The sequence below is a fragment of the Neomonachus schauinslandi genome, chromosome 4 (genome assembly GCF_002201575.2).
Source record: "Neomonachus schauinslandi chromosome 4, ASM220157v2, whole genome shotgun sequence".
In the NCBI taxonomy this organism is placed as follows: Eukaryota; Metazoa; Chordata; class Mammalia; order Carnivora; family Phocidae; genus Neomonachus; species Neomonachus schauinslandi.
The window spans coordinates 123,715,184-123,729,874 of record NC_058406.1 but is presented as its reverse complement, the minus strand read 5'-3'; the positions used below and the strand labels follow the sequence as shown (position 1 = coordinate 123,729,874).

Here is a 14,691-nt window from a genome sequence, read left to right as displayed (position 1 = left end):
TTCTATTTCTTTGATTTCTGCTCTAATCTTCATTAGTTCTCTTCTCCCGCTGGGTTCAGGCTTTATTTGCTGTTCTTTCTCCAGCTCCTTTAGGTATAAGGTTAGGTTGTGTATTTGAGACCTTTCCTGTTTCTTGAGAAAGATTTGTGTTGCTGTATAATTCCCTCTTAGGACTTCCTTGGCTGCATCCCAAAGATTTTGACCAGTTGTGTTTTCATTTTCATTTGTTTCCATGAATTCTTAAAATTCAAGATTTCCTGGTTGATCCATTCATTCTTTAGTAGGATGCTCTTTAGCCTCCATGTATTTGAGTTCTTTCCAAATTTCCTCTTGTGATTGAGTTCTAGTTTCAAAGCACTGTGGTCCGAAAATATGCAGGGAATGATCCCAGTCTTTTGGTACTGGTGGAGACCTGATTTGAGACCCAGTATGTGATCTATTCTGGAGAATGTTCCATGTGGACTCCAGAAGAATGTGTATTCTGTTGCTTTAGGATGGAATGCTCTGAATATATCTGTGAAGTCCATGTGGTCCAGTGTGTCATTCAAAGCCCTTCTTTCCTTGTTGATCTTCTGCTTAGATGATCTGTCCATTTCAGTGCCTGGGTTGTTAAAGTCCCCTACTATTATTGTATTATTATCGATGTGTTTCTTTGATTTAGTTATTAATTGGCTTATATATTTGGCTGCTCCCATGTTAGGGGTATAAATATTTACAGCTGTTAGATCTTCTTGTTGGACAGACCCTTTAATTATGATATAGTGTCCTTTCTCATCTCCTATTACAGTCTTTGGTTTAAAATCTAATTTGTCTGATATAAGAATTGCCACCCCCCTGTCTTCTGATGTCCATTAGTGTGATAAATGGTTTTCCACCCCCCTCACTTTCAATCTGTAGGTGTCTTTGGTTCTAAAATGAGTCTCTTGTGGACCATACCAATTTAGCATGGGTCAGAATCCAGACGTCTCTTAAACTGAGAAGGGAAAAAATAAAAGATATTTCATACATACAAAGTCCAATCCTTTCTGTTTGTTCCTCCTGCGCTGTCTTGCAGAGGACAGCTGGGACTGTAGAGGGAGGATATCATCTTCAATGGCAGGATATGTCTCGCCGTAAGCACCTAAGAAGACCACACAAAGGAGAAGTCTTAAATAACAAACATTTCAAATCTTTTTACTCCGAGCTAAACCAAGACTCTTTTTTAATAGCTTTAGATATTATTTACATGTAATAAAACTCAGCTACTACAAATGTACACAGTTCAGTAACTTTTATAAAACTGTGCAGTCATCATTACAATCTAGTTTTAGAACAGGTCTATCACCTCAAAAAGCTCCCTTGTGCTCACAGGCAATCACTCACAACTCCCACCTCCCTGGCCCCAAATAAACACTGATCTGCTTTCAAGCTCAGGAGATTTACCTTTCCTGAGATTACATATAAATGGAATATACAATGTAATATTTTGTGTCTTCCACTTAGCATAATGTGTTCGAGGTTCTTTTATGTTGTACCATGTATCAATTGATTCTTATTGCTGTATAGTGCTCCATCATATGGATATATCACATTTTATCTGTGTATTCACCAGGTGATGGACATGTGAACTGTTTCTAGTTGGCAATTATTAATTCTGCTATGAACATTCGTGTATATGTCTTTGTGGCCACATGTTTTCATTTCTTTGGGGTATATTCCTAAGAGTAAAATTGTTGGATATTCTGTGTAACTCTACGTTTAGCATTTTGAGCAATTGCCAAACCATTTTCAGAAGTGGTTCCATCATTTTACATTTTAAGAAGGTTCTAGTTTCCCATATCTTTACCAACACTTGGTATTGTCAGTCTTTTTGATCATAGCCTCTCTAGTGATCATGGAGGTAAGGATTTTTCCAACTCTTTATTTTAAAAAATTAAAACCTAAAGGAAAGTTATAATAAATACCTAAAATCACCATTTCTTATTTTGCCACATTTACTTTATTTCTATATGGGGGGTGGTGTTGCTTGTTTTTGCGGAACCAGCAAGTTGCATGACACTTCATCCCCACATACTTAAGCACGTACTATCTAAGAACAAGGACTATCTACTACATTATACCTACAATTTCATTATCACATTCAGGAAATTTAACACTGACACAACACTATCATTTACCCTATAAGTGATATTCAAATTTCTGATATATATTTTTTTTAAAGATTTTATTTATTTATTTGACAGAGAGAGAGAGCAAGACAGGGAACACAAGCAGGGGGAGTGGGAGAGGGAGAAGCAGGCTTCCCGCGGAGCAGGGAGCCCGATGCAGGGCTCGATCCCAGGACCCTGGGATCATGACCCGAGCCGAAGGCAGACTTTTAACAACTGAGCCACCCAGGCGCCCCGAAATTTCTGATATTTAAAATGTACAGATGTTTTTTTTTTAAGGCAGCAATACTACATTTTACTGAATAAGGTGTGGTTTTCTAAAACTCCAAAAATAAAGTTTTCTGATTTCTGTATATACCCTACCACTAATGCACTTGCTTTAAAAAATAATAATAATAATAGACTGTTTACAAGAGTTTTTAAGTTCAGGAAAACGGAGTGGAAAATAGGGAATTCCTATATACCCCCTGTTCACACACTCATAGCCTACCTCATCACTATCAACAACCAGAGTGGTATGTTCATTAAAATCAATAAACCCACACTGACACATTATCACCCAACATCCATAGTTTAGGCTTCACTCTTGGTGGTGTAGATTCCATGGGTTTTGACATGTATCCACTATGACAGGATCCACAGAATAGCTTCACTGCCCTAAAACTCCTCTGTGCACCCCTACCCATTCTTCCCTCTGCTGTAACCCCTGGCAACTGCTGATCTCTCTGCTGCCTCCATAGTTTTGCCTTTCCCTGATGGTCATATAGTTGAATCATATAGTATGTAGACTGTTCAGATTGGCTTCTTTCACACACATGCATTCAAGGATCCTCTGTATCCTTCCATGGTTTCGTAGCTCATTTCTTTTTTTTTATGTTAATCACCATACATTACATCATTAGTTTTTGATGTAGTGTTCCGTGATTGTTTGCGTGTAACACCCAGTCCTCCATGCACAACGTGCCCTCTTCAATACCCATCACCAGACTAACCCATCCTCCCACCCCCCTCCCCTCTAGAACCCTCAGTTTGTTTTCCAGAGTCCATAGTCTCTCATGGTTCGTCTCCCCCTCCGATCCCCCCCCTTCATTCTTCCCCTCCTGCTATCTTTTTTTTTTTTTTTTAAATATAATGTATTATGTGTTTCAGAGGTACAGGTCTGTGATTCCTTTTCAGCACTGAATAATATCGCACTGTCTGGTTATCACAGTATGTTCATCCATTCACCTTCTGAAAGACATCCTGACTGCTTCCAGGTCTTGGCAATTACCTAAAACTGCTATAAATATCTGTGTGTGGGTTTTTGTATGGACATTAAGTTTCAACTCCTTTGGGTACATATCAAGTAGTGTAATTGCAGGATTGTAAGATAAGAGTATCTTTGGTTTCTTAAGAAACATCCAAACTGTCTCCCAAAGTGGCTGTACCATTTTACATTCCCACCAGCACTGAGTGAGAGTTCCTGTGGGTTTTGGCCATTCTATCTAACAGTGGTATCTCGTTGTTAACCTACATTTCCCTAAAGACATATTTTCATATGCTTATTTGCCATCTGTAGGTCTTAGTGAAATGTGTTTGGATCTTTTGCCCATCTTTTAATTGAATTCTTACTGTTGAGTTTTAAGGGTTCTTTGTATATTTTGGCTAACAGTCCTTTATCAGATGGGTCTTTAGCCAAGTATTTTCTCCTAGTCTCTAACTTGTCTTCTCATTCTCTTGCCATTGTCTTTCACAGAGCATTAGTTTTTAAAGAAGTCTAGTTTATCCAATCTCTCTCTCATGGATTACACCTCTGGTATTGTATCTAAAATGTCATCACCATCCCCAAGTTCTTCTAGGTCTTCTCCTCTGTTATATTCCAGGAGTTGTAAAATTTTGCATTTTACAATTTGGGTCTATGGTCCACTTTGAGTTGATTTTGGTGAAGGGTCTAAGGTCTGTGTCTAGATTCCTTTTTTTTTTTTTTTTTTTTGCGTGTAGATATCCAGTTGTTCTAGCACCATTTGTTGAAAAGACTATCTTTGTCCATTGCATTGCTTTTGCTCTTTTGTCAAAAATCAATGGACTATACTTATTTGGCTCTATTTCTAGACTCTATTCTGTTCAATTGATCTATTTGAATATTCTTTTGCCAATACCACACCACTTGATTACTGTTAACTTTATAGTAAGCCACGCAGTGTCAGTCTTCATCTTTGTCCTCTTTCCATATTGTGCTATTCTGGATCTTTCGCCTCTCCATATAAATTTTAGAATCAGTTTAACTGGGATTGCATTGAATTTATAGATCAGGTTGAGAAGAACTGGAATCTTAAACCATATTGCATTTCCCAATCCATGAACATGAAATGTCTGTTTTATTTTGTAAGAGTTTTGCAGTTTTTTTCATAATAAAATCAATACAAGATCTATATGTATTTCTTTTTTAGGGGGGTGCTAATGTAAGTGATATTGTGTTTTAACTTTCTAAGTCCACTTGTTCATTGCTGGTACATATAGGAAAGCAACTGACTTCTGTGTTTTAACCTGGTATCCTGCAACTGTGCTGTAACTACTTATTATTAGTACCAGGGTTTCTTTTATTTATCAGATTTCCTACAATCATGTCATCTGTGCACAAAGACAGTATTATTGCTCCCTTCCCAATCTGTATACCTCCTTTTCTTGACTTAGCACATCAGCTAGGACTTCCATAATGATGTTGAGGAGTGGTGAGAAGAGACGTCTTTGCCTTGTTCCTGGTCTTTACAGGAAAGTTTCTATCTCCTCATCATTAAATATGATGTTGGCTGTAGGGTTTCTGTAGATAGTTGAGGATGCTCCCTTATAACCCTAGTTTGCTGAAAGTTATCATGAATGGGTGCTGGATTCTGTTCAGTGCCTTTCTGCAGCATCTACTGATAATGATCATGTGATTTTTCTTCTTTTGCCTGTTGATACGATGATTACATTTTGATTAATTATATTAATTGAATGTAAACCAGCTTTGCATAACTGATATAAATCCCACTTGGCTGTGGTGTTTCTCTTCACACATTGTTGAATTCAATCTGCTAATATTTTGCTGAGAATTTTTGCATCTATATTCATGAGAGGTATTGGTATGTAGTTTTCTTGTGCTCTTCTTTGTCTGGTTTTGGTATTAGGGTAATGCTGGACACATAGAATGTGTCCCTCTGCTTCCATTTTCTGGAAGATGTTTTAGAGAATTCATAGAATTTTTCCCTAAATGTTTGGTAGAATCCACCAGTGAAGCTATCTGGACCTGGTGCTTTCTGTTTTGGAAACTTATTATTGATTGAATTTCTTTCTTATTGTTTATAGTCAATTTGTGTTTTTTCCAGCTTAATTTATTACAGACACAGAACATTGTGTAAGTTTAAGGTGTACAATGTGATGATCTGATACTACGTATACAGCTGACCCTTGAATCATGCAGGGGCCCTGCACATTCGAAAATGCACGTATACTTTTGGACTCCTCAGAAACATTACTGTAGACCAGAAGCCTTACTGATAACACAAACAGTCGATTAACACATACTTTATATGTTCCATATATATTATATATATATTCTTACAATAAAGGAATCAAGAGAAAATGTTACTGAGAAAATACATTTACTGTACTGTATTTACTAGAAAAAAATCCACGTTTAAGTGGATCCACACAGTTCAGACCCATGTTGTTCAATTGACCCATGTGGGTCAATTACATATTGCAAAATGTTTTTGACAATAAGGCTAGTTAACACATCCTTCACCTCCTTCACAGAATTACCATTTTGTTGTTGTTCTTGTTGTTATGGGTGAGGACATGAAAACTCTCTCTCATAGCAACTTTTGTGTATACACTGCAGTACTGTTAACTATAGTCAACATGCTATATATTTAGATCCTCAGAACTTTCTCATCTAGGTTATCACACGCACAAAAGCCTTACCCACATTCATTAGAACAGTGGTAACAGTCATGACTATGGGATATTTGTGGGATATCAAAAAGACAAATTGCTGTATCTTTGGTGTAGTATAATGAAATAGTCTAAGACACCATCTTCAGTGCCCCAAACTGTCTTAATTGTTAGCAGGAACAGGTCACATTTCCCTGATGCTTCCATAGACTACCTCCCCATCCCTATTTCCTCCTGGTTTCTCCATCTCTAGTCACTCTCCATAATATGACATCCTGGAAAAGAAAAACTCATTAAAAAAAAAAAGTATAGGGCGCCTGGGTGGCTCAGTTGGTTAAGCGACTGCCTTTGGCTCAGGTCATGATCCTGGAGTTCCAGGATCGAGTCCCACGTCGGGCTCCCTGCTCAGCAGGGAGTCTGTTTCCCTCTGACCCTCCCACCTCTCATGTGCTCTCTCTCTCTCATTCTCTCTCTCAAATAAATAAAATCTTTAAAAAAAAAAAAAAGTATAGGCTAGTTTGGAATTTTCATCTCATGAAATACAACTAATATGTAGGAGATATAATTCCCTGATGGCCCTAAGACAGCAGAAATGCTTATGATCAGAGTACATAATTATGTGTATATTACAATACATAAGAAGATACATAGAGGTACTGTGAGATACATTTTTTCTTAAGACTAAAAATATTCTTATGATCTTTTAAAATGGAAAGATTCACATGCAGTTTTAAGAAATCAAAGAGGTCCTTTGCACACCTTGCCCAGGTCCCCCCAGCGGTAATGTTTTGCAAAAGAAGAGCAACAGTCTCACACCCAGGATACTGATATGATCTTGATCCACTCATCTCTTAAGCAGTATCCCATGGTATGGATGTACTACAGTTTAACTGTTCACCTGTTGAAGGATATCTGGGCTGATTCCAGTGTTTGGCTATTAGAAGTAAAGCTGTTACGAAAATTCATGTACAGGTTTTTGTGTGAACCATTCCTATGATTTCAAAAGCTCATTTATAAAGTTTTCAGAATCAGAATAAGTCATATTTGATGATTATTAAGTTAGTAAAATAGGATATTTCCTTTTTACCACCTTGCAAAACAGAGAGTGAAGTACTAATTTTGTTAAGTATGGAGAAAAATACTTAAAAGAAATATAAATAATGCTTAATATTTAAATAACTAGGTTGGTAAGATAAATATACTCACCAATAAAAGCACTATCAGATTCCAATAATGAAGTTTTCAAGAAATCATCAGAGTCCTCTCTGGGCTAAAAGGAACATCATATATTAGTGATTTTTATTAGTCCTGTATGGAAAAACAACAAATTTGTACCAAGAGGCACAAATCTCCATACTGTCCCCCAAATTAGCAAAAAAGGATGGGGACAGGTAAGACTGGCTGCTTGCCCCCTACACCACATTCCAATGCCCAAAAAATATAGGAAAGACCCGTTTTATTATGGGTCACAATATTGCTGATGAAAATAGAGTATGAAGCAATGAACCCAATTAAATATTAAAAGTCTTTAAACCGGGGGACTGGGTGGCTCAGTCAGTTAAGTGTCTGCCTTCGGCTCAGGTCATGATCCCAGGGTTCTAGGATCGAGTCCCGCACCGGGCTCCTTGCTCAGCAGGAAGCCTGCTTCTCCCTCTGCCTGCAGCTCCCCCTGCTTGTGCTCTCTTTCTGACAAAATCTTAAAAATAAATAAATAAAAAATAAAAGTCTTTAAACCATTGCCAAGATTCATTCATTCTTTCAATAAATCCGTACAGTGCACTTACTATTATTTCCTCCATGCCAGGAACAAAGATGAGTAAGAGTTTCTGCTGTGGAGTGGATCACAGTCCCATGGGGGACAGAGAAGGGCATGCCCTCAGACAATGACAGCCCTATGTGACAGCAGCTGTCACAAAGGTATAGCACAGATACAGAGGGAACATAAGAGTAGGGGAAAAAATAACACTAGGATTGCACTTATAATGAGCTCTCAAATAAGAGGTTAACAGATTTACATTTAGAGAATAATGTCACCTTATATTCTGGAAGGACCCTAAAGTCACCTACCACCACTTCCCCACCAAATTTCTAGGATGTGCTAGAGCACTCCACTGAAGAGCTATCCATTAATTTCTAAATACATTCCACTAATACACAGCATTATTAGAAAGTTCTTTCACTGAATTCTTCCATATATTGCATTTAACTTTCCTTTTTAACACCTATTGATTCTACTTTTGTTTTCTACCATGAACAGCATCTAATATTTACCAAATGGACTGAACCAGGTGTTCCTAACACTGCATACTGCCCAACCTCTCTTCCTCATCAGAGTCCTTCACATAACTAAAAAGTGATCCAAGGGGCGCCTGGGTGGCTCAGTCGTTTAAGAGTCTGCCTTCGGCTCAGGTCATGATCCCAGGGTCCTGGGATCGAGCCCTGCACCGGGCTCCCTGCTCCGCGGGAAGCCTGCTTCTCCCTCTCCCACTCCCCCTGCTAGTGTTCCCTCTCTCGCTATCTCTCTCTTGTCAAATAAATAAATAAAATCTTTCAAAAAAGATAGATAAAATAAAATAAAAAGTGATCCAAGTCCATGTAAGCTCTATCTTCTCCATGACAACCTGCCCTACTTTCATCTGTATTTTCTATATAGTCCAGTTTCTAGGAAGATGAGGAGCCCAAAATTTATTAGCTTTTTGGTAACAGCCATGATAAGCTGTTGGCTTATGCTGAGGAAAATATGGTTTTACTAATCCAGGATTTTAACCAAAATCCCCGCTGTTAAATTTCAGTACCTTTTCACTGAGAAATGTGGCTGCCACATACAGAGAAACCTACCGACCTGCACAGACTTCAGGAATAGGTATGGCATGGGGACAAGGAGGAGCTCTCAAGACTAGCTTGATTTCAAGTCTGGGCTTTGCAGCTTACGGACTGCGTGATCATGGGCCCGCAGTTTCCTCTTATGTCAAATAGGGAAAGCACACCTTGTTGTGTACTTGAGAGAAATAAACATCAAGTACCTGGCACAGACTGGTCACTCTAAATGGTAGCTATTAGCAACATCATTATCACTTCAACTGAAGCACCAAAAGCTACCAACTGGTAACCCTGGGCTACTAAAACAGCCAAGCTGAGCCTTACCTTTATAATCTGAAAATGTGATAAATACTGTTTGTGTTTATGAAAATTAAATTTATTTCCAACCTCAATCTTTTACCCTTAACTCTCTTATCTGTCTGCTACTCGCCAGTTCCAAATGGTTGTCTAACAAGCATCTCAAAACTTACCATGTTTTAAACTAAATTCCTAATCTTACCCACCCCCAAATGTGTTTCTCCGGCTTCGCCGCCGCTATAAACAGCAACTCCCAACCAAAACCCTTGAAGTTCACCTTTGACTCCTCATACCCCACAGCCAATATGTCAAAATACTATCAGGTCTCCTTTCAAAATAAATCCAGCCACTTCCGACCACTTCCACTGTTCCCGCCTGGGGCTAAATCACGTTATGTCTTAACCAGATTATAGCAGCAGCCCTGTCACTACTCTGCTCCAAAACTTCAGAAGCATCTCAACACATTCAGAGTGTAAAAGGCAAAACCCTGTGATGGGCTCAGAGGCTCCATAGTCCAGCCCATCACTTCTCTACCCCATCTGCTCCCAACCCCCTGCTCCTGGCTCTCCAGACTCTCCAGTCTGCTCACTGCTCCCTGTGTGCACCAAGCCTACTCCTGGCCCAGGGCTGCCATCTAGAAGCTTCTTCCTCCAGATGTGTCCCCCGGTAATTCAAATGGCCACCTCCCTGATGCCCTTACTTAAATGTTACCTACTCGGTGAGGCCTTCCATGCCCATTATATTGCATCTTGTAAACCCTGTCACCCCAGGACACCCAGGACCCCTTCTCCAGGCCATTTTCTCCAGAGCCCCATGATTTAACATACTGTATATGTTTCATTTTATTGTCTCTCCCTCTTACCAGAAACTAAGCCCTCAGAGGGCAGGGATTTTTGTCCCTTTTGCTCACTCCAGGACCCCCAGCACCTAGGATTTTATCTGGTCCACAATCAGTATTCAATACATATCTGCAGCATGAAAGTGGCTCATGCCTTCCCTTTATTCAGGCTTTGCACATACGTCACCTCCTCAGGAGAAGAATGATGTCCTTACCTTGCTGACTTTGTTAACAGTCCTCACCACTACTTATATTATAAACTCCTACTTCTACTGCTGCTAATGATGTTGAAAGCAAACACACGGCACTCATGGACCAGGCCCCGTGCTAATATATCATCTCACTTAATCTCCGCAACAACCTGAGCTATTTTTTATTTAATAAACATTTATATAGAAATTACGTGCTAGGCCTATCCCTGAATGCCTTGCAAATAATAATTTTTTTTCTTTTATTATGTAACGTTAATCACCACACATTATATCATCAGTTTTTGATGTAGTGTTCCATGATTGTTTGCTATAACACCCAGTGCTCCATGCAGAACGTGCCCTCTTTAATACCCATCACCAGGCTAACCCATCCCCCCACCCCCCTCCCCTCTGGAACCCTCAGTTTGTTTTTCAGAGTCCATCGTCTCTCATGGTTCGTCTCCCCCTCCAAATTCCCCTCCTTCATTTTTCCCTTCCTGCTATCTCTTCATTTTTTTTAAACGTATAGTGTACTATGTGTTTCAGAGGTACAGGTCTGTGATTCAACAGTCTTACACAATTCACAGCACTCACCATAGCACATACCCTCCCCAATGTCTATCACCCAGCCACCCCATCCCTACCACCCCCCACCACTCCAGCAACCCTCAGGTTGTTTCCTGAGATTAAGAATTCCTCATATCGGGCGCCTGGGTGGCTCAGTTGGTTAAGCGACTGCCTTCGGCTCAGGTCATGATCCCGGAGTCCCGGGATCGAGTCCCGCATCGGGCTCCCTGCTCAGCGAGGAGCCTGCTTCTCCCTCTGACCCTCCCCCACTCATGTACTCTCTCTCTCTCTCTCTCTCATTCTCGCTCTCTCAAATAAATAAATAAATCTTTAAAAAAAAAAAAAAGAATTCCTCATATCAGTGAAATCATATGATACATGTCTTTCTCTGATTGACTTATTTCGCTCAGCATAATACCCTCAAGTTCCATCCACGTCGTTGCAAATGGCAAGAGCTCATTCCTTTTGACGGCTGCATAATATTCCATTGTATATATATACCACTTCTTCTTTATCCATTCATCTGTCGAAGGACATCTGGGCTCATTCCATAGTTTGGCTATTGTGGACATTGCTGCTGTAAGCATCGCGGTGCACATATCCCTTCGTGTCCCTACATTTGTATCTTTGGGTTAAATACCCAGTAGTGCAATTGGTGGGTCGTAGGGTAGCTCTATTTTCAACTTTTTGAGGAACCTCCATACTGTTTTCCAGAGTGGCTGCAGCAGCTTGCATTCCCACCAACAGTGTAGGAGGGTTCCCCTTTCTCCGCATCCTCTCCAACATCTGTCGTTTCCCGACTTGTTCATTTTAGCCATTCTGACTGGTGTGAGTGCTATCTCATTGAGGTCTTGATTTGGATTTTCCTGATGCCGAGCAACGTTGAGCACTTCTTCAGTTGTCTGTTGGCCATCTGGATGTCTTCTTTGGAAAAATGTCTGTTCATGTCTTCTGCCCATTTCTTGATTGAATCATTTGTTCTTTGGGTATTGAGTTTCATAAGTTCTTTACAGATTTTGGATACTACCCCTTAATCTGATATGTCATTTGCAAATATCTTCTCCCAAAATGGCAGTTGTGTTTTGGTTTTGTTGACTGCGTCCTTTGCTGTGCAAAAGCTTTTTATCTTGATGAAATCCCAATAGTTCATTTTTGCCCTTGCTTCCCTTGCCTTTGGCGATGTTTCTAGGAAGAACCTGCTGCAGCTGAGGTCGAAGAGGTTGCTGCCTGTGTTCTCCTCTAGGATTCTCATGGACTCCTGTCTCACATTTAGGTCTTTCAAACATTTTCAGTCTATTTTTGTGTGTGCTGTAAGGAAATGGTCCAGTTTCAGTCTTCTGCATGTGGCTATCCAATTTTCCCAACACCATTTGTTGAAGAGACTTTTTTCCATTGGACATTCTTTCTTGCTCTGTCAAAGATTAGTTGACCATAGAGTTGAGGGTCCATTTCTGGGCTCTCTATTCTGTTCCATTGATCTATGTGCCTGGTTTTGTGCCAGTACCATACTGTCTTGATGATGACAGCTTTGTAATAGAGCTTGAAGTCCGGAATTGTGATGCCACCAGGTTTGCTTTTCTTTTTCAATATTTCTCTGCCTATTCGGGGTCTTTTCTGGTTCCATACAAATTTTAGGATTATTTTTTCCATTTCTTTGAAAAAAGTGGATGGTATTTTGATAGGGATTGCATTAAATGTGTAGATTGCTCTAGGTAGCACTGACATCTTCACAGTATTTGTTCTTCCAATCCATGAACATGGAACGTTTTTCCATATCTTTGTGTCTTCCTCAATTTCTTTCGTAAGTATTTTATAGTTTTCTGAGAACAGATTCTTTGCTCTTTGGTTGTATTTATTCCTAGGTATCTTATGGTTTTGGGAGCAACTGTAAATGGGATTGACTCCTTAATTTCTCTTTCTTCTGTCTTGTTGTTGGTGTATAGGAATGCCACTGATTTCTGTGCATTGACTTTATATCCTGCCACTTTACTGAATTCCTGTATGTGTTCTAGCAGTTTTGAGGTGAAGTCTTTTGGGTTTTCCACACAAAGTATCATATCATCTGCAAAGAGTGAGAGTTTGACTTCTTCTTTGCCGATTCGGATGCCTTTTATTTCTTTTTGTTGTCTGATTGCTGTGGCTAGGACTTCTAATACTATGTTGAACAGCAGTGGTGATAGTGGACATCCCTGCCATGTTCCTGACGTTAGGGGGAAAGCTCTCAGTTTTTCCTTGAGAATGATATTCGCTGTGGGTTTTTCATAGATGGCTTTTATGATATTGAGGTATGTACTCTCCATCCCTACACTCTGAAGAGTTTTAATCAAGAAAGGACGCTGTACTTTGTCAAATGCTTTTTCTGCATCTATTGAGAGGATCATATGGTTCTTGTTCTTTCTTTTATTAATGTATTATATCACATTGATTGATTTGCGGATGTTGAACCAACCCTGCAGCCCAGGGATAAATCCCACTTGGTCATGGTGAATAATCCTTTTAATGTACTGTTGGATCCTATTGGCTAGTATTTTGGTGAGAATTTTTGCATCCAGGTCCATCAAGGATATTGGTCTGTAATTCTCCTTTCTGATGGGGTCTTTGTCTGGTTTTGGAATCAAGGTAATGCTGGCCTCATAAAACAAGTTTGGAAGTTTTCCTTCCATTTCTATTTTTTGGAACAGTTGCAGAAGAATAGGTATTAATTCTTCTTTAAATGTTTGGTAGAATTTCCCTGGGAAGCCATCTGGCCCTAGGCTTTTGTTTGTTGGGAGATTTTTGATTACTGCTTCAATTTCCTTAGTGGTTATCGGTCTGTTCAGGTTTTCTATTTCTTCCTGGTTCAGTTTTGGTAGTTTATAGATCTCCAGGAATGCATCCATTTCTTCCAGATTATCTAATCTGCTGGCATATAGTTGCTCATAATATGTTCTTATAATTGTTTGTATTTCTTTGGTGTTGGTTGTGATCTTTCTTCTTTCATTCATGAGTTTATTTATTTGGGTCCTTTCTCTTTTCTTTTTGATAAGTCTGGCCAGGTGTTTATCAATCTTCTTAATTCTTTCAAAGAACCAGCTCCTAGTTTTGTTGATCTGTTCTGCTGTTCTTTTGGTTTCTATTTCATTGATTTCTGCTCTGATCTTTATTACTTCTCTTCTCCTGCTGGGTTTCGGCTTTATTTGCTGTTCTTTCTCCAGCTCCTTTAGGTGTAGGGTTAGGTTGTGTATTGGAGACCTTTCTTGTTTCTTGAGAAAGGTTTGTATTGCTATATACTTTCCTCTTAGGACTGCCTTTGCTGCATCCCAAAGATTTTGAACAGTTGTGTATTTATTTTCATTTGTTTCCATGAATTTCTTTAATTCTTCTTTATTTTCCTGGTTGACCCATTCATTCTTTAGTAGGATGCTCTTTAGCCTCCATGTATTTGAGTTATTTCCAACTTTCCTCTTGCAGTTGAGTTCTAGTTTCAAAGATTGTGATCCAAAAATATGCAGGAAATGGTCCCAATCTTTTGGTACTGGTTGAGACCTGATTTGTGACCCAGGATGTGATCTATTCTGGAAAATGTTCCATGGGCATTAGAGAAGAATGTGTATTCTGCTGCTTTGGGATGGAATGTTCTAAATATATCTGTGAAGTCCATTTGGTCCAGTGTACCATTTAAAGTCTTTATTTCCTTGTGGAACTTTTGCTTAGATGATCTGTCCACTTCAATGAGGCGTGTGTTAAAGTCCCCTACTATTACTGTATTGTTGTCGATGTGTTTGCTTTTGTTATTAATTGGTTTATATAATTGGCTGCTCCCATATTAGGGGGATAGATATTTACAATTGTTAGATCTTCTTGTTGGTTAGACTCTTTAAGTATGATATAGTGTCCTTCCTCATCTCTTACTATAATCTGGTTTAAAAATCTAATTTGT

The 14,691-nt window shown here is 39.2% G+C and overlaps 1 protein-coding gene across 1 annotated transcript in view; it reads right to left on the bottom strand.

The window, feature by feature from the left end:
• CSPP1 (centrosome and spindle pole associated protein 1) overlaps nt 1-14,691 on the bottom strand; it is a 167,346-nt gene that overhangs the window by 11,275 nt on the left and 141,380 nt on the right. The window contains exons 28-29 of the mRNA XM_044914639.1: nt 7,266-7,329; nt 1,011-1,120 (exon numbers count right to left, since the gene is read on the bottom strand). Of these exons, the coding sequence (XP_044770574.1) occupies nt 1,011-1,120; nt 7,266-7,329 (174 nt within the window). The remainder of the gene's footprint in view (nt 1-1,010; nt 1,121-7,265; nt 7,330-14,691) is intronic.